A 26249-nucleotide genomic window follows, 5' to 3' on the forward strand; every position below is an offset into this window, starting at 1 on the left:
AACAGATATTTTTTCTTACATAAATCTAGTGCGTGTTGTTCCAGGTTTAGTTATATGCAATGGAATGATACAAACTTGGAACGTCAATCCATAATCTATGAACAGATTGGTAGAAGTATTCGATATATCTTGATAAAACTCTTAAATTCGTGGCAAAGCTTGTTGATCATGGCTTCTTTTTTTTTTTTTCCTTTTCTTTTTTTTTTTTTAAACAACTTCATGACCAACACAGATCAAACATCCATCCAGTCTACATTGTTCTTTTTTTTTTTTCATTATAACATACAAATGCCCATTTACAAATAATACACCAAAATGAATAAAAGTTTGGATACCAAAATGAAGATTTGTTCCAACTGATATAATGCCTTCAGTGTACAAAGGTCCATGTGAAAGTCTTTTCCATGTGTTACAGCATAGGGCACAGTTGCAGTACAGAAGTACTCTGAGAGCCATTCTTCCTTTATAAAATACTGCTGAACATCCAACTGTTGTCCATATAGTCATTTACGGAATTAACACATGTTTTACTGTAATCTTGGCCAGTATTGAGACATATCAGGTTCACTGCCAGGAACTTGAACTGGAACTGACACTCCAGGGGAAATGAGACCTGAAAATTGAGAGGGAAAATGGATATTTTAGTTTTTTTCTATACATAGCATGATTTTTGCTTTACGGTTTCACAGATTTGAGCTTGTATTCCAGCAAACATCAAATTATTGCAGCAAACATCAAATCTCACCATCTACCAGCCTGTGGAACCAGGGGTTGGGGGTGTATATACTTTAGAAATTATGCACATCTCACTGATTGTTGTTATAAATAAACTTTCACACTTTGAGATAAATGCCAGAGCCTCGGCTCATTTGTATCAGTTGAGAATTGAGCCCAAAATACACAGAACAGTTCTATTCTTTTGAAAAGTGCCTGGATTGCTTCTGTTTCTGCTGACACTTGCCCTTTTTTACCCTGATTTGCCTTTTTTTATGCATGGGCTAATATTTCTACAGGTTCCCTGCCTCTTTGATAACTTCAAACCTTTAGCAATAAATAACGTCTGACACAGACATGGTAAAAACGTGCCCAGTACTGCAAACAGTTTCACATACACTTAACCTCACCACTGTGGATACCTCTGCTGCAATTTAATGCTGAAATAAATGCTGATTTAGAATTTAATTACACAGGGAAGATTTTGAGGGATGGGGGGGGGGGGGGGGGGGGCTCACTAAAGAGCTTGCCTCTGTCCTGCTATTTCCACATCACCTCTGTTAATCAGCTTTCTTTCCATCTAGCCCTCCAAGAAGCAGCTTAAAAATCAGAATTTTTTTGCTCTAGTTTGCAAGGTTATCCATTTTCATCTTCTGCCTGGTATGGCAGCAGTGAATGCCAGCAGAGAGACCTCCCCTAGCGATGGGGAGAGAGTTCTCCCAGCCAGCACAGGTGAATACCGATGGCTGGAGCAGGCAAGGCAGGCTGGCAGGGAGGCTGGGGAGCAGGGAGGTCACTCACCTGTGGAAGTGGTGCCAGAGGTGCCCATGGGCTGGCTGTTCATGTGTGTCTGCATGTGAGGAGGGGTGTATGTATCATAGCTCCGTCCATTCACCGATGGACTGGTGGGCAGCATGCAGGAGTAGGAGGAGGTCTGGCTGGGGACCGGGGGCTGTGGGGGCAAAGCACAACGTGGTTAGTGGCCCTGCAGCTAAAGACAGCATCACACCCTTGGGCATGGACGTGCCAGCCCTCAGACAGCTAAAAATCAGCTTCAAGTTTCAAATTCAGGCACCCCAGTTAAAGACCTATTTAGAAGACAAACAAAGCAAGCCCTTCATGGAGGCTTTTGGGCTAAAAAGCAATATGGACAGTTACTGGTGCTTTTTCAGACATGCTTGGCGAGCAGATCCCTACATCCAGATGCTGAGGGAGGTGTTACATCCCCAAGCCTGAGTGCTGCCCTCCTTTATACCCATCTTCCTTTTGGAAAATATCTCCTACCACTTGCAGCCAGAGCAGGGCCAGCATCTTACCTCCTACTTGGTGCTGTTACTAAAACGTAACTAATATTTTCATTACCTCACACTTGGTGTGTAAATAAAACGTAACTATCATTTTAGTTACCTCACACTTGGTGCTGTAACGAAAACACAACTAATATTCTAGTTACTGCACACTTGGTGCTGTAAATAAAATGTAATTAACATTTTAGTTACCTCGCACTTGCTGCTGTAACTAAAGCCACTCCACTGAGGCACAGAGGCTGGTCCTGCATCTGCCAGCATGGGGCACATACACACAGACCATGTGTAGGGCTGGGGGGACTGTGCAGGGGAATCCCCTAAGCCCGTACATACATGTGCATTGATCCCCATCAGAGCCTCAGCCACCCCAAACCTGTGCCAGCACCAACCCAGAACAGACATCTCCATTTACCTCAACTCCAACCCCTAAAACCCAGTGTGCCAGGGAGGACAGCAGCAGGGGCAGGGGCTGAGGGATGGCACAGTGCTGGAGAGGGACCAAGCAGAGCCTCCTCCTGCTCCAGGCTGCCGGGTGAGTGCTGACCAGCACAGCCCTGATGCAGGGAGGCAGCGAGGGAACGGGAAGCAGGATGAGTAATTCCCACCCAAAGCACAGCAGACCCAACATATCTGCACATGTTTCATGTCTGCACATCCCTGCCACGCACCAGCAGCACTCACTGAGAGCCCCCCTTGCTCTGGGAGAACACCCCACACTCCATGCACCCGCAGAGAGACCCCTCCGAGCCCTCCTGGCTGCCCTGCCATGCCAACCACGCAGGCAGCATCTTCCAGCCAGCCTCACACGTGCTGTGTCCCTGCCCAGGTGCCCAGTGGTGAATCAGGGGCCTCCTGCTTTCCCAAGGGTCCCCTCCTGGATCAGCCTTTTGATCTTTTGTCGTCTGCTCCCAGCCCCGCTGCCGCGGACGGCGCCGCCGGCCTCGCACGTCACGGAGCAGCGACCCAGCCAGCGCCGCTTCTTTCCACAGACTTGCAAGACTCTAACTTTATTTGGTTAATTTTGGTTCAGCAATTAGTAACATCGTAATTGCCGCAGCGAAGGAGTCAGGCTCTCTAATCTGCTCGCCTGTCTCTAGCAGTGGTCAATGCTGTGCGCCTCAGACAAAGCTGCAAAACTCCCGTAATTGGCCAGCACCTTCCTAGGCCAACCCCACCATTAAAAAAGGAGGAATTTTGCATCTGAAAGGTCTATAGAAACAGACCCCAAAGGAATAGATTTCTTCCTAACCCAGCTGGTGATCAGCTAATGCTTTCAGGCATGAGGATTGACAGCTCTTGCAATTCTGGCTTAGCTGGCATAACCACTGATGCTAATCACATCCTTCCCTCTCTCAGGTGTTCCTAATGTGCCTCTGACACGTTACCTACATCCAGAAGGTCGGATCCCTCCAGCAGCTTATCCAGGCAGCAATTTCCACAATGTGGCATCAGCGAGTTCCAGAGGTTAACCACATATTGTTTTTCCCAAACAGCATTTTTTTAATCCCAGATTTGTTGCCTTGCAAATCTGAGGACTTTTGTCTTTGCAAAGCTGAGAAAAGTGCTTGTTGAGCACCACATCTTTCAGTGCCCTTTCCCTTCTGATTCCCCCAAATAGGGCATCTGAAAAGATGCCAAGGGAGTGGTTGGGTGCAGGCTTCCCTGCAGCACGGTTTGGGTCTGTAATCCCTCGTGGCATGGAGGAAGGGTCCTCACCCACACTCCCACTCAGCCCAGGGGCTGCTGAGTGCCCAGGGAATGCCATGCCCTGGCGTGGCACTGGACTTACTTGCATAGGCAGGTTGTTGGCCATGGTGAAGCTGGGCATGGGCGGCAGTGCGCTGTACGTGTTCGTGAGCGCCGTGTCCGTCCTGCCCAACATGGAACCTGATGTGAAAGAGGAAACTATAATAGAATAGACAGATAGATGGACACATTAGTTTAACCACAATTACAACTGGCAGCACAGCCTCAGAGTCTCATTTGGCCCAGAGGATGGATGGATGGAAGGAGGTGAGCGGGTTGGGGGCATTACCGGGGGTGGTTGGTTGTGGGATCGGCTGGTAAACGCTTGTGCTGAAACTACTACTGATGGGAATGTGGCTGGGAGTGTTGCTGGCTTGTCTTCGCTGGTTCCTCAGCTTCTCTTCCCTTCTCCACTTGGCCCTTCTGTTGGAAAACCACACCTGGAAATACAGCATTTGAGAGATGTGAGTGACCTTACAAGGACTAGAGGCACGGGGCCTCCCCCACGCAGCGGGTGAAAGCAAACCAGCTGCTGCTATATTCCTGAAAGAGGGGTATGGGCAAATACCTGATCATAATTATGGGTTACCCCATACTTTGAGAAGCCAGGAGTAACAAAATCAGAGTAGTAATAGTAAAAATAATAATAGTCACAATTGCAGAGCAAATCAGTACCTGTATCCTTGCTTCAGGCAGGTCTATTTTAGCAGCTAGTCTCTCTCTTGCAAACACATCAGGATAGTGGGTCCTCTCAAATTCTGCAGAAGGAAATGTTCTTGCATTAGCTGTACAGTTGATGTGGCTGACTGTAAAACCAGAGCTGTTCCTGCGCTGCCTGTGCTCTGAATGCTCCTAAGAAGCATCACTGCAAAGCTGAGCTTTCTGCCTGTGTGTTAGCAAGGAGGATGCCTTGCCTGCTGGGGAGCATTGCCATGGGGATGGGCAGGCTTGGGTGCAGTGCTGCATCTCTCAAGAAGCAGCCAGGGCTTCTGCCTCCACCGAGGGGGTCCCCAAGGCAGCTCTGACCCTGTCACCAAGAAGCGAAATGGCACGTCGCTGGATAACAGCGCAAACCAGGACAAAGCTCCGCGGCGGGTCAGGGGCGAGGTGCGCCCAGGCCGGCCAGGGAAAAGGGCACCTGCTCCCAGCCCCGGGCACTGGGGATGGGGACTGAGGTGGGGGCAGGCATGGAGGACTCTGCCAGCCCCCTGCCTGCCCTCGCCTCCCCAGCAAGGCAGCACTGTGGATGGGAGGAGGGTTAACCCCCAAGAGAAGCCCGGGGTGCAGCATCGGTGGGATGCGTGCCCTGAACACCTCGCCTTTGAAAACCATTTTAACAGCTTTGCCGGGCACGCCACGGCCAGCAATGAATATTTGGAGCTCTGTGAATAAAAGAGCATGGAGGGAGCCACAGAGTTCACATATATACATATATATAAGGCACAGGGATGCCATGCTTGCATTCGGCTGGTAATGTAGTCGGGGCACATTTTGTTTTCTCTCCTGCTTCAGCCATAGGAAAATGTCACTCACCTTTCTCAAGGGCTTCGATTTGCTCTTGGGTAAAGGATGTCCTATTTCTCTGCAGCTTCCTTTTCAGCTGGAGTCTCATTTGGGCCTCGTCTGAGTCTTCTCCATTAGAGCTGATGGAGTTAGTGTTTTCCCCTCCTCCCTCCTGTTGCGGACAGCCATCTGTGGAACCGAGAGAGTCGGAAAGTGAAATGCAGGTACCCTTGTTTGAAGATCCCTATCAGAGAAATAATGCAACTGGAAACGAGTTCAGCCATGTTTGCTGACACCCTCCCTTGAAAATGTCTCGGGTATCAAAGCAACGCAGCGCTAATGGCACAGGTAACACGGAAACATTTCTGTTCCCAGCCTTACGTAAACATCGGAGATGAGGAATTACCATCACCTGGTCTTAATTTCATTTTGTTTTCCCTCTGGAATAAAACCTGCATAAAAATACTTTCCCCTGAAAGTGATTCTTTCCATGAATCCCTGCTGGAGTGCCATGGCGGTCTGCTGCATTTATTTACCTATTGCTATATTTAAAATAGTGATGTTCAGTATTTCAGATTATCTATAATCAGTAATTCCTATCTAATCAATTAGATGTTGATAGGTTTGCAGAAAATGCTATTAAGAAACCAAACCAAGCTTGTAATCTTTTAAAAAAAATATTTATCCAGTTTTTATTTGAATTCTGCACAGTCAATTTCATTTTAAAGGTTGTGAATTTAGAAGTGCCTGCATTGTTCTGCAGTTTTATTCAACTATTGTATGAGTGTGCATTGCCTTGACACCTATTACTGAGCACAGCTGTAATTATATCATCACCAAGAACAGGCTATAATTGCTGAAAATGGAATTTTATATTTAGATAAAAGGACTGTCCATTCTTTGTAATGTGTTGCACCAGAGAAAAGTAAGATTTCTTTTAAAATTTTAACATGTAATTTTAAAAGAAATAGTAGCGAGTTCACTAACTAGCTAAATACGCTGTTCTGCAGCTGAGCGCTTGGCATATCATTTAAGTGGTACATTTTTAATTAGGGCATTTCCACCACTTTTAATGTAATTTCTGTCATTAAACAGGGGAAAGTTTCATTGTGCTCGGCTCTCGGGCAGGGGCGGCTGCGGCCCGGGGCCGGCTGCTCTTGGGGGGCTCTGCGGGCACCCCCGGCCGCCGGGGCCGGAGGGACGGAGGCTGCCGGCGAGGCAGAGAAGTCCTTGTCCTAAATGAGCTCTCCCTCTCCTTTCAAAGCATATTTTTCGAAGCGTTTTGATGTCGCATAAAGAGGGAGCCGGGGTGAGGGACGCATGGGCTACTTATGCTAATTCCCTTGAAAAGTTACGCCAAAAATAAATAGCGACACTCCCGCGACATCCTTTAAATATTGTGGGAAATCAACTTTAAAGTAATATCATTTATAATCGGCGAACAATGGCCCCGGTCTTCAAAGCTCGGGGGGAATTGTGACAGGATCTGGTGGGACCCTTTCAACCACTTTGAAATGTTTTAAAACCCGAACTTTCTCCTCCATTTAAACACAGGGATTCAGCGGCCGTGGTCACCATATGGGCGGCCGCAGCCCCATTGAGGCGGCCGGCGGCGGGTGAATAGCGGGGGGGCGGGGGGAGCCGCTTTTCAGGGCACACAAAGCCCCGGGCCCGGGGACGGCCGCCGCGGCGGGGCAGCGCCCTGCCAAGCGCGGGTGGCAGCGCCGGGGGCCGCGCCCGCCCGCGGAGGGGCCGCGCTCACCTCCGCCACCGCCCTCATCCATCACTGTCCGCTCGGGCCGCGCCCGCAGCGCCCGGGGGCCGGGGGGGCGCCCGGGGGGATGGACGCGGCCCCCGAGCCGGGAGGGGCACAGGGGGAGCCCACCGGGCCGCTCCCGAACCGGGCGCCCCCGCCCCGAAGTTTTGAGGCCGTACTTTTCCGCCACCCCGTCTCGGTGCGCTCCCCGTCTCCCCAAAGTCTTTCGGCCAACCTGAAGTTCCACCTAAACTCGCTTGTGGTCATTTCCAACCTGTCCCCCCAAAAATCTTTCGGCCAACCTGAAGTTTCATCTAAACTCCCTTGCGGTCATTTCCAACCCCGTCGCCCCAAAAATCTTTCGGCCAACCTAAAGTCTCACCTAAACCAGTTTATGGTCATTTCCAACCCTGACACCCCAAAAATCTTTCAGCCAACCTAAGGTTTCACCTAAACTCGCTTACAGTCATTTCCAACCCTGTCCCCCCAAAATCTTTCGGCCAACCTAACATTTTACCTAAACTTGCTTATGGTCATTTCCAACCCTGTCCCGGACAATTAAGATATCTTCTTTTTAGACACACACCCCTTCTTTTCTTTTTTTTTTTTTTCTTTGAGTTTTGGTTGTTTGGTTTTTTTTTTAAAGCCCCTAAAAGAAGCTATCTCAATAGGGCTGTTCCACCTTCCAGACCTAATCCGTAAGAAAGCAAGTGAATGTCCGTCCCTATTATCCTATAGCCAGACCATCTGACGCTGGGTATAGGATTTGTTTCCTGGAAAAAAAAAAAAAAAAAAAAAAAAAAAAAAAAAAAAAAAAAAAAAAGACGCTGGGAAATAAAATCATTCCTTAGTTTCTTAGTGTCTTAATCAGTGAGGCGGAAAACAAGCAAAAAAAGATAGCAAACCAATTGCAGCACCTCTCAGCTATAGAGCCGGGATCAAAACATTGTAGCATCTGTTGAAAGAGAAAGTGTCTAAATCCTATAGAAGGCTTTAGTCTTATAAGAGAGGGAGGGGAGAAAAAAAGATAAGAAACAGTGTCTCGGTGATCCCTAAAACCACTAAATCACTGGAGAATTTCTCCCGGATAGAGATGTCTCTTTTTGTTCTGTCAGCCCTCATGTATCCATTATTTTATTCACTGCTGCATGGCGTTTATCAGATTGAGACCATATTTGTACCCCTCTGAGACCTAACCTCGCCTTATGCTTTTTGAGTAATGGACTCTTAAAATCCAGTAACATACCCCTGCTAGGGAAAAACATTAGAGGGAGCATGAATATTCCAGAGGAAATCCATTTTATTAATTTTAATTTTGCCATGCGGATGTTTTAAGTGCCTGCCTGCCTGCCTCCCCCTCGCCTCTGCTGCCCACGCACACGGGCGGCCCGAGCCCTGCCCGCCCCGCACCGCCTCATTTGCGGGTTTCGGACAGGGCTCCCGGGGCCCTCCGGCCGCGCATCCCCTGCGGAACCTGCGCCGGTCCCCAGGCCACGGGAAGGGTCCCCCAAAGAGCCGCCGGTCCCCGCAGGTCCCACCCCGGGCACAGCGGGCTCTGCCGCAGCGCGGCCGCGGCCAGGAGCCGCCGGGCCCAGCTGTGCCCGCTCCGCACCCGCGCAAGGGCTGCGCCTGCGAGCAGCGCTCTGCGGCGGGGAGCCCGACATTTCTCCTTCTAACGCCTTTCCTAAGGGAAAATAAATAAATAAAAACGCCGAATCGCTCGGCGGCCGGGAGCCGCGGTGGGTGCGCTGCCCCGCTCCGCGCTCCGCATCGCGGCTGCGGGCAGCGAGAAAAGGGCACCGGGAGAGCCCAGGCAGGGCAGGGGCCGCCCCAGGTAAGGGCGAGGCCAGGGCGGCCCCGGTTCCCGGGGTGGACATCGGGCACACAACAAAATGCCAAAAGAAAACCCCACAACCGAACAACAAAAAAACACCGAAGCGGGGGTGGGGGGAAGCGAGGGCTCCGCTCTATCTTTCTAGTGTCCTTCATAGACTGTTTTCTTCTCTTAAAACTGACATGTCTAATTGGCAAGCGGTGCCATATCGTGTCCAGAGGTCTCCTGTGGAACATTTCTACAGCTGTCTCCTTCAACTAGACGCTTATTCATGTCGCCTTAATGAGAAACAAAACGATCTCTAATGAGCAATTACATAGCGACAGAATTGTTCCCATAACAAATTCTTGCGTGTGACAGAAACATCCTTTGTACCAGATATTCCGCACACTGTTACCGATTTTTTTTTCCTTGCGGGGTGAAAACAAAAAGCAGGTTGTTGTATATAGACACCTCTTCTAAAGGAATGACCAGAGCCAGGGAGAGCCGAGCCTCAACAGAGCCCGCATTCAAAAAGAAGCCATTAACCATCTCAAGTATGTAACGTAACATCCCATTATCCTTCATATTATCCCCTTGTCATTCCTACAACAAATACCTATTAATCTTCAGGATAAACAGTTTCCTATATTTACAAAGTTGTTTCGGGTCCATTGAGGAGGAATTACAATCAGCCCTACGGAGATAGTTCCCGATGGCCCCGGCTTTGGGGAGAGACCCCGGCGCGGGGAGGCGGCCCGGGCAGGGAGCGGCAGCCCCAATTACCGGGCGATGGGCGAGGTTCAGGCTCAGCCCCGCATCCCGCCAGGCTGCCGGCACCGCGGCTTTGGCAGCGGATGCTGCCGGGCTCCCCCTGCCCACCGATGGACGCCCACCGCCCTGCACCCGCCTGCCCGCAGCCCCCCGCGGCCGGGAAAGGGGCAAGGCGGACCCATTTCCACCGGACGAGGCCGAACCGAGCCGATCCGGGCCGGCCCGGGCTGGGAGCGGCCGCCGCGCTGTGCCTTACCTTGAGTGGGCTGCCCGGGTACCGAGGTGCCGGGATACCAGCCGGGCCGGGTGCCCCAGGTCCCCGTCTGCCCGTTCAGCATCCTTAGCTTGTCGTACATCCCGTCGGCACCCATCTGTTGCTTTTCGCTAGCCAGGTTGCGTAGGACTCTGTTTATCGACGACACCTGGAAGGCAAAGGACAGGAAAGGCAATGGTAGTGCGGTAGCGCGCTCCCCGCCAGGCACCCGCGCAACCCCCGCGTCCCCCCGCGCAGCGGGCGGCTCGACCTGGGCGCAAGTCAGGGCTTCCCTGAGCCGTCCCTGCCGCCCCGACTCGCTCACTGCTGGTGGTGGTGGTGCAAACAAACAAACAAACCACGGGGGAGGGGGGGAAGAAGGAAAAAAAAAAAAAAAAAAAAAAGCAAAGGGAAAAAAAAGCGCCCCAAACCCAACCCTGCAAAACCAGAGTGATGGCTCCGACTGATGCTTGCAGTCCTGAGGCGCCAGGCACAGGGGTGACCCGCATATTGGTTTTTTTTTTTATTTTTTTTTCCCCTCCTTAAAGGCATTTGTCAGATTCTGTATGAAAAAATGCGTCTGACCCTGCCACATGCAAATGATGTGAACCTGCTATCCTCTTTTCTGATACCAAAACAAAGGAAGCAGAGGCTCGCTACGGCTACCCAGCATTGTACACGGCACACAGGAAGGTTTTTTTCATGAACTTACACTGGGTATATTATCGTTGGTACAGACCCCCTCTGATAGTAATCTGTCTCGAATCTCCCACGCAAAGATGGAGGGGCACTCTCGTTTATACTGCGCTATTTTGCTTACAACTTCTGGAGTCGCTACTCTCGGTTTACTACCTCCGATTGCCCTGGGTCTGATGGAGCCAGTTTCGTAATACCTGCCCAAAATTTTACTCACACATCCATTCGACACCTGGATAGGGAAGCGGACAGAAAATCACATTATTAATAATTTCAAGACAAAAATAAAATTGTTTAAGTATGCATTAAACAATGACAAGCTTACGTTTTGATTGTCCAGCACTTGGACTTTTGCATCTGCATGGGTCTATAACACAAAAATATACCTTAAATGGTATGAGAACTTACTTAGAGAGTCTTTTTTTTTTTCTTAAAAAAAAAAAAACTACATTCGTGGCCCTACCCTCTACAAAAGTGATACTTTAAAAACATTTGGAAGAAAAAAAAAATCATCTGGTCAAAACGTAATTCTCTTAGTATCAAGGTTAAAATATGCCTTAAATGCGAACAATAGGTAAACCAGACTAGTCTCCATCCTTCTCACTGCTCTTAGCCAAAGGACTTGAGGGGGAAGGGGTGAGTGAAGGGTTTTCAAGACCTACATTTACAAAATACCCCTGAACTGAGCCAGATTGCGGGAATGTCCGTAAGGACAGATTCCGGGCTAAAACGGCGTGGCTTTGAGGAGGGTTCTTTTATCTCTATCTCTCTCTCTCTCTTTTTTTTTTTCGCTTTTTTTTTGTTTTGTTTTGTTTTTAGGCATTGTTTTGCTTTTTGCAAGAAAAAATAAAAGGTAAAAATTAAAAAAAAAAAAAAAAAAAAAACAAACAACAAAAACCAAAACGAGTAAGCCACGCCAAATGCATACAGATATCACAAAATCATAAGTAAATACGGGGGGATACGGAGGGAAGGAGAGGAAACTGAAATTATGCCGAGCCGTATAATTCAGTTTATTACAGCGAACTAACTGTAACGACAGTGCAGGTTATCACCGGATGGAAATAAGGGGGAACGAAAAGCGAAAAAATTTCGATATTTGAAAAGGCATATATATATCTATATATATACACGCATCGGAAGGTCTATTTGCAGCAAGAACCGAGCGGATGGATCGCTTTATTAGGCTGGAAGGCGGGTGGTGGTGGTGGGTGGGTGTGGGGGGGTCGCATGAGCGCCCGGCGGTGACACAGCGGCGCTGGAGCGGAGCGGACGGAGCGGTGGGAGGACGGGGGGCGCCGCCGCCTTCACCTGCAGGATCCGGGAGATGTCGCAGGGCCGGGCGCCGCTGTGAGCGAGTTCCACGATCTTCTGCCGCGTGGAGTCGGGCAGCGGCCTCCCGTTGACGAACACCCCGCCGAGCTGGTTCACGCCGCTGTGACCTGCGGGAAGCACAGCGCCCACCATAGCACCCTCCGCTCCCTCTGCCCGAGCCGCGCAGCCCCCGCCGAGGCACCGAGCTCATCCCTCCCCTCCGCTGCCCAGCCAGGTCCGGCCCCGCCGCCATCCTCGCCCTCTGCTCCCCGGGAGCCACCGCGCCTCCGAAAACGCGTCCACGGCGCGCTGCCCGTCTGCGAAACCCACCGCAGCCACAAACCCCGAAACCCAACCCAAAAGCCCAGAAATATTCCTGGCCGGATCGCCTTGGGTTGCTCCTTTGCTTTGCCTTTTCTCTTTCTTTTTTTTTTTTTTTTTTTTTTTTTTTTTTTAATCCTCCACCCCGCCGGAAAAAAAAAAAATAAAATTAAAGCCCAAAGCCCAAGCCCAAGCGAGCCTGCCTGCATCCGCACAGCCGCAGCTCGCTTCGCCAAAAGCAAAGCGAGAGGCTGCCTCGCCAGTGCCCAACCTGAAGCTCCAGGCTTTGAGGGTCTCCCTGGAGAAGCTCAGCTCTACGCGCTCTCCGCTCTCCTCTCTTTGGAGCCTCCTGATAAATTGACTCCAAGAGCCCAGGCTTCTTAGCAATAAATAAGCTCCAAATATAGAAGAGGGGGAAAATATGATGAGCCTCTCTGACATTTGTCTTTAAAATAAAACTAGCTGCACGTCAAGTTTGAGCTTAATTTCTGGAAATAGGCGGAAGTCGCCCCGGATCATGCATGGAAGGCTAATTGAAAAGATCAGTTGGAGCACTTGTGGCAGGCGTGTCACTTTATGACAGTACTCTGCTTTTGAAAATTGCATCGTCACGACAAATAGTAGCATGATAAAACGACCCTTTCTGTCCGCATTTGGATATCACTCAGACTAGATTGAACTCTACTCGCTCTCCCTCCGAGGGAGGCTGCGGTTCGCGGTAGCCGGGGGCTCTGCGCGGACACACCGAGGGGGCGCGCTCCCCGCGCAATGGATTCGAAGTGACATCGGGGCTGGGGAATTTGCCGCCCCGGCCCAGCAGCGCGGCCGGAGCTGCGACCTGCGCTTCCCAGCGCGGGGAGAGGAGCCCCGCATCCATCCATCCATCCATCCATCCATCCATCCATCCATCCATCCATCCATCCATCCATCCATCCATCCTTCCCTCCCTCCCCGCCGGCCCGGGGCGGGATGCGCGCCCGGGGGCGCAGTCCCGCGGCTGCTCCCCCCCCTCCCTGCTCCTCAGCCCCCGGTCCCCGGGAATTCGTGAGGGGGAGACCCTCGCCGACATAAAAAAATGGCAGCGGGGAAAGCAAAATCAAAGTTTCACTTAAAAGGTTAAGCCTTAATCATTATATAATTTCCCTGGAGAGCGGTGTAGATCTCGCCCAGTGGCAATGATTATGCGCCTTGTATTCTATTGCTAGTCATCTAATAGGAAAACATATGGTGTCAATTTGGATGCTCTGCACCATATACACCCAGGAGTTATTAACACAAAGCCTGAAGAGCCCGCCGCGACCTTTAAACAAAATAAAGGCTTCACCCGAATGATATCTTTTCTGCGTTTTGCAGTGGCGATCCCAAACGGCCGAGTGAAGGCATCCCCCATTACCATAAACCCTCGGCACGCCACGGCCAAGGGCAGCGGCCGCCGTCCTTGCGAGGCGCAGGTAAAACCCTCCCCGGGCTGCCCAGGCTCGGTTTTTGCTCGAGATAAATGAAATTACATGGCACGCACACGCACGCAGCAGCCCCGGCAGATAAATAAGGACAAAACCCCCACGAAGTAACATCAAAACAAACCAAATTTAAAAAAAAAAAAAAAAAAGGGGGAGGAAAGAGAAAGAAAAAAAAAAAAAAAAGGCGCTTCGCGCAAGGGATGTCTGAGAAATCCCTAAAACCTCTGCTTTTCCGGATGCACAACTTATTAATGGGTTTCAGGGTGGGATGATAGAGGGGTCCCGGAGCCGCGAGGCCCCTGACAGGTTCCAGAGGAGCCCGCGGTGGGGGCCGCGCTCCGCGCAAGGGCCGCGCAGCTCGACCTGCGCCCCGCGCCGCCGCCACGCGCGCAGAACCAGAGGGCCCGCGGGTGCGGAGCCCACCCCGGGGATGATCCGCGTCCCGAGGAGACGAGGCCTGCTCCGGGCCCCGCCAGCCCCTCCGACCCCCGCGCAGCCCCTTCCTCCGGGGCGCCAAGCGCGGCCGCTTCTCCCGGCCGCCACACCCGGCTCGGTGCCCGCGATCTCCGACTGTGCCAGCGCTGTCCCCTCCGAGAGGCACACAGGCCTACCCACGAGGACTTAAACAACAACAGAAACCCCAACAACACAACAACAACACAAAAAAGCACCCCCCCCCCCAAAAAAAAAAAAATTAACAAGCCACAGAGACACCGGGAAGCGCACAAACCCAAAGGTGGCGAGGAGCCGCACCTAACACGGAGTGGCTTTTTCCTGCCCAGCTCCCAGGGCAGCGAAGGTAGGGATGCAGGCAGGTGCTGGGCCTGGCGCAGCGGCCCCAGAGCCGTGACAGCGCTGCCGGGCCCGTCCCCGCTGCCCTCGGGGGTACCCGCGCCCCGACGGGGCGGCCGCGCAGGGCCCCGCTGCCCGCGGAGCCGCCTCCCAACCCGGCCCGGCCCGGCCGGAGCCCTCCGCCCTCTCCGCTGCCCGGAGTCACTTACTGTTCTGCATGTTGGGCTGAGAGAGCAGTATCCCACGGGGGTCGCCTATAGCAGTCTATCAGTGACAAAATAGGCGTTAATCAGGGGAGGCAATGCACACGGGTTGAGCTGCACAGAGGCTAATATCTCACCGGATAACTTTGTTATCCTTAGGCATCTTCCCCCCCTCCCCCGGTTCGTTTAAGGATTTGGGGGCTTTAATACCTCAAGGCAAAAAAAAAAAAATGTTCATATGTATCCCTAACTCGCAAGGGAAAAAAAAAATATTAAGAAAAGCAGCCCGCCAAGTGGTTTCTCGTTTTAATTGCATGCAGGTGGCGTATTGCCTCGTCGTTAGTGCTCTTCGCTGAGGTGGTGTATTAAGTGGAGCGACAACAATCACAAAGAGAGTCCGAAGTCATGTTTTTAAACTTGCCTGAAAGCGGGGTGGACTGTCCTCTCATACAATTTAGGGACTCGCACATCTGCGTGTCACTAGTTAAAGTCTTCCCTCTAGGACAAAGCAGAAGAAGTACATTAAGAAGGGTGCAGCGGCGCCGGGAAGGTGCGCGGGGCGGCGGACGCGGCCCGGGGCGGGCGGCGCTGCGCGGGCGCTGCGCGGGGGCTGCGCGGGCACCGGCGGCGGGGGGGGCACGGCGGGGGGAACCTCCCTGAGTGCTGGGACCCGGGATTCATTTTTACCTCCGGGTATTTCCTCGAGTTTGGTTGTTTTGTTTTGGTTTTTTGGGGTTTTTTGGTGGTGGTGGTGTTTTGTTTTTTGTTGTTTTGTTTTGGTTTGGTGGTTTTGTTTTGTTTTTTTTTTTTCCTCTCCCCCTTTCCGCGCGGCGCTCGCAACTTTTTCTCCCCTAAACTCCCCGTCTTGTGATTAACTTCTTTTTTGGTCTTTAGATCTTCCCCTTTTTCACTGTACTGTGACACACGCTGTCTACCTCGCCTCACTGCCTTAAAAAGTAAGAACAGGAGGGGGTGAGAACTGTTAAACAAAGCCTACAGAAAGCGAACAATGGCCTCCATTCTGCTCCTCTACCCAAACCCCGAGTGCAGAAACCCAGGCTCCTTAACCGGCCGCGCAGCTTCCCAACTCAACGGACCAACAACCCTCCAACTTACAAAGAGCAGAGAAACAAGCCCCTTCTCCCTTCATTAGTGCCTGCCTTGACCCAGCGCCTGGACAGTCCCCAGCGCCTTCCCCCCCACCCCCCGCTCCCTCCCTCCCTCCCTCCTTCCTTCCACGACTCCCTCTCTCCTCCTCTCGCCACCTTCCTTCCTTCCTTCCTTCCCTCCCTCCTTCCCTCTCCCACACCCCCCCGCCAACCCCCGGCCCACTTATTTATTTATTTATGCGTCCCCGTGTATTTATTTGAAATCGTCGCGGGTGAAAATGGAAAAGTAATTTCTCGTTATAAATATCTGGCGGTAATTGTGTTACTGGTGCGAGTTGTTAGGGGTTGTAAAAAGATACAACAGCTCAGTGGGGTGCTCAATTGGGGAGGGACAATTACAATAAAGAGCCCATTCAAGGGGGTTGCTAAAAAAAAAGGAGGTAAAATAATGAAATAGTCGCAGCCTTCATTTTCTCTCCCTTTTTTTTCGCCTAAAAATACTCATTCTCTTTCTTTTGCGCCTATAATGAATATTAATTTTACTCTTCCTGCATATGATGGAGAAATCAAAGAGGCACGTTTCCCCATTCAGGACTAGCCACGGTATAATTTATTAAGTAGCTTTTAGTAATCTCAAATCCATAAAAATAAACATCAAACAAGTACTTTCTCGCAGCGTGAAGACTTTAGCTGGTAAATATTTACTGCTCTTTGGAGAGCTACCTGATTAGCAGCAGAGCAAGCTACGCCGTACTCCAAAGGAGACGCGGTGCTATCTCCTTCAGCCGAGCTGAACGTGGAGCCATCCCTTTAACACACCGAACACGTCTGCATGGGCACACACCGAACGGCAAACCCACCGCTCCACACACAATTTCCTCCCGTATTTCACGCACAAATCATAAACGCGGGGCCTACGGGGCGAGAGGAGCCATCCCAAAAGGCACCGGCAAAACTTCCAGCGCTCAGCCCTGCCCGCACGCACCTCGCCAATGACACCGAGAGGGTTTAAAAGAAAAGAACCCGGGGGAGCTGGGGGGCAGAAAGAGAGGGGGGGAAATAAAAAAAAATAGCCACAAAACAAACCCAAACAGAGCCGAAAGCGGTTTACAATAGAGGGCGAGGGTAAGCGAGGTTGCAGCAAGGTAAGAGGGGCGAGGAGCTGCGTGTGTGCTCAGCTCAGCTCGCCACCGCCTCCAGCCAGCGGCCCCGGGCAGGCCTGGCACGGCCAGCCAGGAATCGGCTCCTCCTGCCGTGCCCCATGGAGCCCCGGAGCCCTCCGAGAGCCGGGATGCAATTTGCCGTGTCCTAATAGGCCGGGCCTAATCCGCAACTCGGGGTTTAATCTCGAAATCTTCACATAATCTCATGGCAGAGAGCATTTTTTCCCCCCTCTCCCGGTGAAACCGTGTTTAGGCGTTAAGGGCAAAGTTTCGCCTTCCCGGGGCAAACGCGAAAAAGATAAAAACAATCGGTTTGTAGTGAGTTGCTGGTGAAGGTCAGCAGCTATAAATATTTATTGTCAAGGGCCACTTTTATTATTTTACGCCCCTAAGATGGGGAAGATGCACTCACTTTTCTTCTCTAGTACGTTGTTGTCGTTTTCCAAAACTGCCTCTGCCAGGTACATTGAATCATTCGAGAAAGTTTGTTTTTAAACTTTCCAGAAATTATTCCAGCTCTGCGTGCCCATGTAACCCCTCCGTGCAAAGCCTTACAAGGTTAAATTCAAACTCAGATTTTTTTTTTTTTTTTTTTTTTTTTGCAATTGCACTTGCGAGGGAAAATGGAATCAAGTTTATTGTTGTGCTTCGCTGGAGCAATTTTTTTTTTTCTTGCATGGCGAGGAGTTTATAACTTCTTAAAAATTAAAAAAAATAATAATAAAAAGCTTTGCAGTAGTGAGGGATTGGATCAAAGGGTTTTTGTAGAAATAAAAGATGTTAAGGTTTTTTTTAATTTAAAAAATAATAATAAATTAAAGCATTTGGATTTAAAAAGGGAGCAGGAAGAAATCCCCCAAAGCGGGAGCAGGGACGGGGCGCCCGGCGGGCCCCGCCGTGCTCGGTGCGGGCCGCTCCGCGCCCCCGGCGCTGCTCCCGCGCCGGGGCTGGGAAAGTTGCCGGCACTGGGGACAAGTTGGGAAGATCCCCGGGTGGCTGATTAAAGCTGACAGCCCTTCAGCTCCGCTCAGCTCCCCGCCTGTACCGCGCCTGAGAGCTGGCTTGGCCTAGGATATGGGTCCTTTTTTTAATTTTTTTTTTTTCTTCCTCCCCACGCAACTCTCCCGGCCACTCTCCCTCTCTGTTTTTCTCTACCGTCAGGAGCGAGCCGTCCCTCACCCAGAGCGCAGAACACAAAGCAGAAGTCGGGGACGGGGCCGCCCCGGGGGCAGCGAGGCGCCGCTTCCCTCCCTCCTCTCCCTGTCTCTCCCTGTCTCTCCCTCTCTCTCTCCCTCCCACGCTGCGTGGCGTGGGGCTGGAGCCCAGCCCGGCTCCCAGCGAGCCGGGCACCGGCAGCACCGGCACCGCAGACACCGGCACTGCTTGGTTTCCCCGAGCAGCAAACGCTGCGTGGGAATGAATTACTGCTGCTGGTGTTGGCATTGGTTTCCCGAGTCAGATGCTTTAGCTTTTCCAGAGGACACGGGCTTATGTGAAAGGCAGAAAGTTTGTGAGCTCCTAGGCTGGAAAGTTCCCTGGGAAGCTCTCCGGAATGCAAATGGGAATATGAGAGAGAGAGAGAGCGAGAGAGAGAGAGAGAGAGGAGGGGTGAGAGAGAGAGCCCTGCCTAAATATTAAAATGCGAGGAGGGAGAAGTTGGGATAATAAATGAACAGACTCACCTTTATGAGGCATCCTGTCTTGTTGTCAAAGCTCCTGTCAATAGTTTAAGAGCGCACTGATTTGAAATGATGGTGCTTTAAAAAGAGTTGCCAGCAAAATAGTTTTTCTCCACTGAAGCTGCTGGTTGTGTGATCTTGAATTCCTGGGAAGGAGACAGAGATTGACAATAAAATGGGCTGTCAGTGACTGGAGAGCGAGAGATAAAAGAGTGTGTGAGTGAAGTGGGGAGAGAGAGGCAGAGCACACCTATGCTGATTGGTGATGGTTCAAGTGTATTAATGTGCGTGTGCCTTGGTCTCTGCCTCGCCTCCACTGCTCTTCACTGGCCCATTAGTGAAGCCTGACCTCTGTCATCATCTTCCAGCAAAACACTTCCTCCCTGCGCCGGGACCCGAGCGGGAAATGCGGCGGAGCCGGGGCCGGCGGTTCAAACCCACTAATCACTCGGCACCGTGCAAACGCCGCCCGCCCGCTCCCACCCGAATATCGCCGTATGCAAAGCGCCGCCAGCGCCTCCCCGCCGCCCATTGGCCGCCGCCGCCCGCCCCGGCCCAATTGGCCCAGGCGTTTGAATATGAATGCGCAGGGCCCGGCGCCGCCGCCGCCGCCGCCCGCAGCCCGCGCCGCTCCCCGGTCCCGCCCGGCCCCGCTCCGCTCTGCCGGCCCCGCTCAGCTCCACCGGCCCCGCTCCGCTCCGCCAGCCCCGCTCCGCTCCGCCAGCCCCGCTCGGCCCCGCTCCGTTCCACTCCGCTCCGCTCCGTTCCCGCTCTGTTCCGCCAGCCCCGCTCGGCCCCGCTCCGTTCCGCTCCGCCAGCCCCGCTCCGCTCCAGCGGCCCCGCTCCGCTCCGTTCCCGCTCTGTTCCGCTCCCAGCCGCGTCCTCAGGTCGGGCTGGGGGAGGGGGCCGCGGTGCTGATGGCGGAGGAGGCGGTGGGGAAGGGATGGGGGGGGGGGAGAGAGATCAATTTGCATTTAAACAGTTCGCTCCAGTCCGACAATGGGAGATAAGGGCTGTTTATACCTTTACCATTGAAATCGTAAAGGTATAAATATCTGGGGGACGGGCGGAGGAGCGCGGGGCTGCCCGAGGCCGCCCCGCTCCTTCCCCGCTCCCGGCGCTGGGAGAGGGAGGCTCAGCCCGGCCGGGAAAGAGCAGAGCAAATACACCATTTACTTTGTGTATTGAGGGCTCTTGTGAAAGGCCCTGAAGAGTCCTTTACCAAACACTCACCAACTTCTCCCACGTGCCATTTGTTGACTAAGGGTTGCCGGGCTGATTTTTTTTTTTTTTTTTTTTAAAGAAAGAACCCACGGCGGAGTTGGAGAAGGGCAGAGCCGGGCGCTGGGCAGTGCTGCCGCTTTGTGCCCGTCCGAAGAGGCTCCCCCCTCCTTCCCTCTCCTTTTGCAAGGGACCCCCTTCACTGGCTGCCAGAAACTCGAGGGGGAAAGTAAGTAAATGACTTTGCTGCTCTGACCACACACCACAAGTACATTTGTTGAATGCCGGACTATTAAGACACACCTCAGTAAACTCTAAAGCAACCCCTCAGCGCATGCATTTAAGGTTACACTGGGAGCACCAGTCCGAGCTCAGGGTGTCCCAATCGGTTATGGCGAGTGGGCCGGGGGGAGGGGGAAGAGGGGGTCTGCATCGGGAAAAACAATAAAAAAAGAAAAGAAAAAAAAAGGCTCGGGGAAAAGAAAGGGAAGAAGGAGAAGAGACAGGAAAAAGAAATTCCAAGAGCCACCGCGGAAAGTGGAGAGTATGAACGCGCAAAGCATAAAATGAAGTCGTAGCCGCATACACTTGACTTCTCTTGACATGTGAAAAGTGCTAAAAGTCAAAGCTCATCAATAAAGTATCTTGAAATTGAATAAGAGCCCTGACAACCATTGCATTCTTAAATAAAGTACAATGAGGAGACAAACGACTCTGCCAAGGAGTTTGCATGTGAGTGAAAGGGCGCCTCAATGGGAGCGGGATAATGGGCTGCTCGGCCGTCATGCACTGTCATCCCCTGTCCCGCCGAGAAGCTGCCACCGCTCCCTAATAGCACAAAATGGGCTCTTAAGAGACTGCTGCCCGTCCCTGCTCCGCTCCCTTCCCTACGCTGCCCCCGAGGCCGGGGTGCCCACCGCGCTGAGCGCCCCGCACGGCGCTGGGGAGGCCGGGCTGCGGTGGGCACCGACCCCCGGCCCTTTCTGCATCCCTGGAGGCCGGGCTGCGGTGGGCAGCGACCCCCGGCCCTTTCTGCATCCCTGGAGGCCGGGCTGCGGTGGGCAGCGACCCCCGGCCCTTTCTCCATCCCTGGAGGCCGGGCTGCGGTGGGCACCGACCCCCGGCCCTTTCTGCATCCCAGGAGGCCGGGCTGCGGTGGGCAGCGACCCCCGGCCCTTTCTCCATCCCTGGAGGCCGGGCTGCGGTGGGCAGCGACCCCCGGCCCTTTCTCCATCCCTGGAGGCCGGGCTGCGGTGGGTACCGTCCCCCGGCCCTTTCTCCATCCCTGGAGGCCGGGCTGCGGTGGGCAGCGACCCCCGGCCCTTTCTCCATCCCAGGAGCGCCCCAAGCCAAGCCTTTCCTCGGAGGATGCGGGGAAGGGAGAGCGGCCGCCCTCCCGGCCCGGGATGCAGCCGGCCCCACCTGCAGCAGCGAGGGGCTCTGCCGCCCTGCTCGGGCCTAGGGCAGCCTGCGGGGTTTGTTTCCTTTCGAGTTTGGCCCCGAGCCGCGCGTTTTGATAGCAATGGAGCCGAATATCGCGATGGACGCACGGGAGCGTTTGGGTGTGACGGGATTCCCCCCCGAAGGTAAGGGCAGCCCGAGGGGGGCTCTGCCAACACCAAGCATCTCCCTCAGCCGGCAGCGCCCAGCTCCTCTCCCCTTCCCCAAAACTTTCCAAAGTAACATCCGCCACCAAGTTAACCTGCCCGCGGCCGGACATCCTTCCAGGGGCGCCGAGGGAAAAATTCAGAGAGGCAAAAGAGAAGAGGAGCAAAGTCCAGAGGGAAGTACGAACCTGTGCCCCGTGTGCCTGCCCTCCAGGATGGGTGGGTGAGTCCCGGCGAGCCGTCCCGGTCCCCTCCTAGTTGCCGCTGGCCGAGGCCGGGCGTCCCGCCGCACGCATCCTGCGGGCGAGAGAAAGAGGCTGCGGTTTGTAAGCTCGCACCACTCTCGGAGGATCCAAAGGGATGTTAAAAGCTGGGATCTAGTCCTTTTTCTGGAGTGAAGTCAGTCGTGTCCGTGGCTTTTGATTTTTTTTTTTATCCTCCTCTTTCTGTTGTTGTTGTAGGGTTTTTTTTTCCCTGTTGCACTCCCTCTCTAGCAAATAAGAGATTTTTTTTTTTACTCTTGTCCACAAGGTGTTAAAGAGGGAAAAGAGAAAAACCACTTTGTCCGAAATTGCAGGCAAATATCATTTTTACAAGCTCTCAATTAGCCATCCCTTGGATTAGCACCTTCTTACGCCTCCTCGCCAGAATAAAGCAGCCGTAATCTTGTTGCTATTTCCCCCTCGGGCGCCGCGAGCTTTGTGTTCCCTCCTCCCCAAAAAAACTTTTAACGCCCCCACCCATCCGAAAAAAAAAAAAAGAAAAAAAAAAAAGAAAAAAGAAAAAAAAAAAGAAAAAAAAAAGAAAAAAATCCCTCCCTGTGCGGGGAGGGGAGGGCAGGGGTGAGGCGGTGACGTCACGGCGGGGTGCGGGGGGGGAGCCCCGAGCCAAAGTTGGGAGCAGCAAAGAAAGAGCAGCGCCCGGGCCGGGCCAAGCCGAGCCGAGCCGAGCCGGGCCGGGCCAAGCCGAGCCGAGCCGGCAGCAGGGCCGGGGCTGGCAGCGGGGCCGCCCCGTCGCGTCCCGCCGGGCCGGGGCTGTCCCGGCGCGGAGCCCCACAGGCCCGGCGGCTCCGCGCCGCCATTTTACCTCCGCCCGCCGCGGAGGGGCCGTGCGGGACCGGCCCCGCTCCCGCCCCGGCTCCGGCCCCCGGTCCTGCCGGGACTGCCGTGCCTGGATACCTCCCAAGGAAACGCTGTGCTTTTTCTTTTCCCTTTTTCCATCTAGCAGATTGCCACTCGCCGCTCTCCCTCCCTGCCCAGCCGGCCTGCTTTTCCTTTTCCTTTTTTTTTTCCTTTCCTTCATTTTCTTTTTTTTTTTTTTCCTTTTCTTTTTCTTTCTTTTTCCTTTTATTTTTTTTTGAAAGTGAGTTTTCCACTTCTAAACTGACTCCGCTGGCCTTGGTAACTGGGGGAGAGGAGCAGCAGTGCTGTGAGGTGCTCGGCGCTCCCCTCGCCCCAAAGCCCTGCCCTCCTGCAGGCGCAGACCGCCCCCCCCTTTCCCCTTTTCCCCTTTTCTCCCTTCCCCTTTTCCCTTTTCCCCTTTCCGGGGCGAGGGTTGCGCCGTGGGACCCCGCGGCCCCGGCCCTGGCTCTCGGCGTGGACTTAGGCACTCTTTGAAGATTTCTGCTTTAAAATCCGCACGGGATTAATGTAACTAGCATTTTTCTGCATCCGATTTGGTTTGGTTTTTTGTTTGGTTTTTTTTTTTCCCTCCCTCCACTTATTTTTTTCCTTAACTATTCCAAACAAAAAGAAAAAAAAATGGGCGTAATATAAAAATGGTTTAAAAACCAAAGGTAAGTAACTATTATACGTGGCAAGACGCGCCTTTTTGTTTGTTTTTCCTAATTAAAATAATTTTCACTTTTTAAATATAATCTCGTGCCTGGCTATTGATTTATATCAAACAGCAGCGTCCGCTTCCCTTTCGTATTTTGTTAGGTGTCGAAAGCAGAAAGTGCTGAGTTAGTAACTCCGGTATCGTCTCGTTGTATTAATATCTGGGCTGCAAACCACCTTTTTTAATACCCAGAAAAATGCTTAAAGTCCTCTTGTCCAGTTCGGTCTAAAACTGAAGAGATACACAAATCCTGACGTCTTAGACTACAATGCTTTTGCCTCCAGGACACTTAATGCCTATTTGTATATGTAGAGACAGTGTTTGAAACCTATAATGCGCAGGACACTGAGTTAAGTGGAGCTTTTCTAGTTTATAAACAATCCGCAAAAAAGTTTGGAATCGATTTAACCTCTTTTATGTTGGCCTTTTGCACGAGGCACAGCTCCGCATGGCAGGATAAAAAAAAAAAAAAAAAAAAAAAAAAAAAAGCCTTTTTGGACCTCGCCGAAGTCGCTCTGAAACTGGAAGACGGACACACATCTCTCCGTACGAGAAAGCCTTTGATTATAAATATGGGAAAAGTGTCATGCAACCAGACCCGCTCGAAAAGCCTTCAGAAAAGAACGGGGGGGGTGAAAGCTTAGCGCATCCTGACGGGCTTTTTAAACGCTATTGATTGGGACAAGCTGTTCAAAACCCCAGTAACAGTTAATCTGCCTGTTAATCAAGCCACTAAGGAGCTCAATGCGAGTTTTATTAGCAACCGGAGAACACAGGCAGCAGAAAGGATCAAAAGCCTACACCTCTGATATTTGTAAAACCGGCCTTTCCCAAAAAAAATATATTTTCAATTACACAGTAATTCGGGGCTTATCAGGGCTCGCTCGCAGCCCCACGCAGATGGCTCCGCAGGCGCTGCCAAAGGCACGAAAGCGAAGGGAGCAGCAGCGCGCCGGGGTGCGGGGGTTAAAAAGAACGCCTTGAGGAGGTGTCCTGCTCTCGCCTCTCTGCCATCCCGGACCCTCCTGGCCTCCCGAAATAGCAGCAAAACCTCCACTGGGCAAACCACGAGGAACCGATGGAGAAACTCCTCGTATTCACGTCAATTGTGTTTTTAGGCTGAGGGGGTTCGAGGGTTCTTTTTCTTTTAGCTGGCGTATTTGATTTATGGCGGCAAGTTTGCAGGGCATATTTCCCTCTGCCCATCCTTTTAGTAGAACTCTCATTTAATCGTTAAAAAAAATTTAAAAGTTTAAACAGCGAGATTGGTAATTTGGAGAGCCTGAAAGCTGGATTTCAATTAATTTAATGACCAGAAATACTATTATATCGGCTAAAATCAACATTTGATCTTGTCATTTTTTTTAATGCAATCCGATTCCTTTATATGTCAGCGAGATATGCATATAAAAGACTATCTGGTCAGAGGTAATTATGTCACAGCTTTTTCTCGGCATGACAGCTGGATAAACACCATCTCCAATAAACATCTCTAATTAGGGAGGAGGATCTGAGATAGATGGTGTTTGATTTATTACTGAAGGAGAATGTCCATTTACCGGTATATTATAGTGAAGCATCGCAGGGAGCGTTCCCGCTAACGCGCCATAAGGAGTATTTGGAGATGCTCAAAGACAGGTAAGAGGTTATTTTGTTTAGCGTTATTTCGCAGGAAGAACGGCCTTCCTAGGCTACCTCTCTTTCCCACCGACGCCCTGATTTAGCAGAAGCACCCAGGGCTGGGAAGCCAAGCCTGAGTTTGGGCGCCGAGGGGCGATCGCCTCTGGGCGGCCGGAGCGGGGCAACCGAGCATCCCCGGTGACCGGCGAGCCGCCGGCGGACAGCGGCTGGGACGCGGCCCCCGACGGCAGCTCCGAGGCTCAGGAACCCACCCGGGACTCCCTCCCTCACCCCCTCGGCGGGGCCGTGCGGGCCGGGCCCTCCGTGCGCCGCTCCCGTCCCGTCCATGCGGCCGAGCGGGCTCGTCCGAGGGGCGCGGTAACCCGCGGCTGCCCCCGCCACCCCAGACGGGTCACGGCGAGGGAGCGGGGCGGGGGCAAGGGGAGGGGGAACTTCGGGAAGCGGCTCCGGCCGCCCCCTCGGCCCCGGGGCGCCCCCTCCGACGGGCGGGCAGCGGCCGGAGCCGCTCCCTCCCACCCCCCACCTGTTGTGCGGGGCTCCGGCGCGCTCCCCTCGCCTTCCCCCCGCGGGGTGGGGGTGCCGGGCACCCCGACCCCTCCCGTCGTGGCCGGGACGAGCGGCCGGGGCCGTGCGGACTCGTTACCTGTCAGCGGGAGCGGAGGCGCCGGTCGGTCCCGCGGCCGGGAGGGAGGAGGTACCTGGCGGCTCCGGTGGCCAATTTCCACGCGAGAACCTGCCACACAGTTTAAATGTCAATGACAGCAAAAGAGGGGTGCTGCCTTTGCACTAACTTTCCCTTAATATCCACGCCAGCGCCTCCCCCATTGGCTGGGCCGCCCCGGTGACGTCAGGCGGACAGTAGTTAGCTAATGAGACATTTTAGGCGACACGAGAGCCGGCCCGGACACCGCCCGCCCCGTCGGCGGGCACGGCTCGGCACGGCCCGGCCCGGCCCTGCCCCGCCCCACCCGGGGCTCGGCCGCGGGACGGGGCTCCCTCGGACCGGGGCACCCTCGGGGTCGCTGCATCTTCCCGCTGCCTCCCGGCCCGACGGCTCGCCCCAGCCCAGCCCTGCCGGCAGCCGGGATTATCCCAGGCCGAGCTTTAGGCTGAGCTTTGGCTTCCCCTCTGAAACGCGCTCCGCACCAAGGACGCTCTTGCCCCCCAAAACCTGGCGCAGCCCTGTGGCTCCTCGGGGACGCCGTGGCCCCCGAGCCCTCAGCTCTCCCCTGCGGGACCGGGGTGCTGCCAGACAGACGGACGGCCGCGGAGCCGCATCCTGCCCTCGCCCTGGCACCTCGGCGGGCTCCCCGTGCGCTCCCGCTCCCATTAGAGCGG

At 53.2% G+C, this 26249-nt stretch overlaps 1 protein-coding gene and 1 long non-coding RNA gene across 11 annotated transcripts; one reads left to right on the top strand and one right to left on the bottom strand.

Annotated features, from left to right (window-relative positions):
• Positions 1–304: 304 nt before the first annotated feature.
• PAX6 (paired box 6) lies at positions 305–18623 on the bottom strand. Of its 10 annotated transcripts, none has more exons than XM_077179531.1 (13): positions 18607–18623; positions 15074–15150; positions 14659–14713; positions 11874–12004; positions 10888–10929; positions 10780–10794; positions 9870–10035; positions 5301–5459; positions 4443–4525; positions 4057–4207; positions 3811–3908; positions 1516–1666; positions 305–613 (listed from the first exon to the last, which is right to left on the bottom strand). In XM_077179531.1, the coding sequence occupies exons 3-13, from the start codon at positions 14666–14668 to the stop codon at positions 528–530; spliced, it is 1092 nt and encodes a 363-aa protein (XP_077035646.1). In that variant the 5' UTR covers positions 14669–14713; positions 15074–15150; positions 18607–18623; the 3' UTR covers positions 305–527. The 10 variants fall into 10 exon arrangements, with proteins under 10 accessions (XP_077035646.1, XP_077035645.1, XP_077035643.1 ...); XM_077179530.1 differs by having other exon boundaries at positions 3811–3926; XM_077179528.1 differs by having other exon boundaries at positions 10579–10794.
• A 578-nt stretch (positions 18624–19201) lies between these two features.
• On the top strand, positions 19202–20485 carry LOC143694206 (uncharacterized). The gene is made up of 2 exons (XR_013182559.1): positions 19202–19490; positions 19907–20485. It is a non-coding gene; the product is annotated as an uncharacterized LOC143694206 (long non-coding RNA).
• Positions 20486–26249: the final 5764 nt, after the last annotated feature.

This window comes from Agelaius phoeniceus, chromosome 6, assembly GCF_051311805.1.
Source record: "Agelaius phoeniceus isolate bAgePho1 chromosome 6, bAgePho1.hap1, whole genome shotgun sequence".
Classification (NCBI taxonomy): domain Eukaryota; kingdom Metazoa; phylum Chordata; class Aves; order Passeriformes; family Icteridae; genus Agelaius; species Agelaius phoeniceus.

Bases quoted from the DNA above. Each gene is read 5' to 3' on its own strand.
- PAX6 (XM_077179527.1), bottom strand. The intron at 10,036-10,578 runs GTAAGTTCATGA...TTTGCCTTCCAG, and splicing joins CCAACGATAATATACCCAGT to GTGTCGTCGATAAACAGAGT. The intron at 614-1,515 runs GTGAGTGACCTC...CTCAATTTTCAG, and splicing joins CTCTGGCACCACTTCCACAG to GTCTCATTTCCCCTGGAGTG.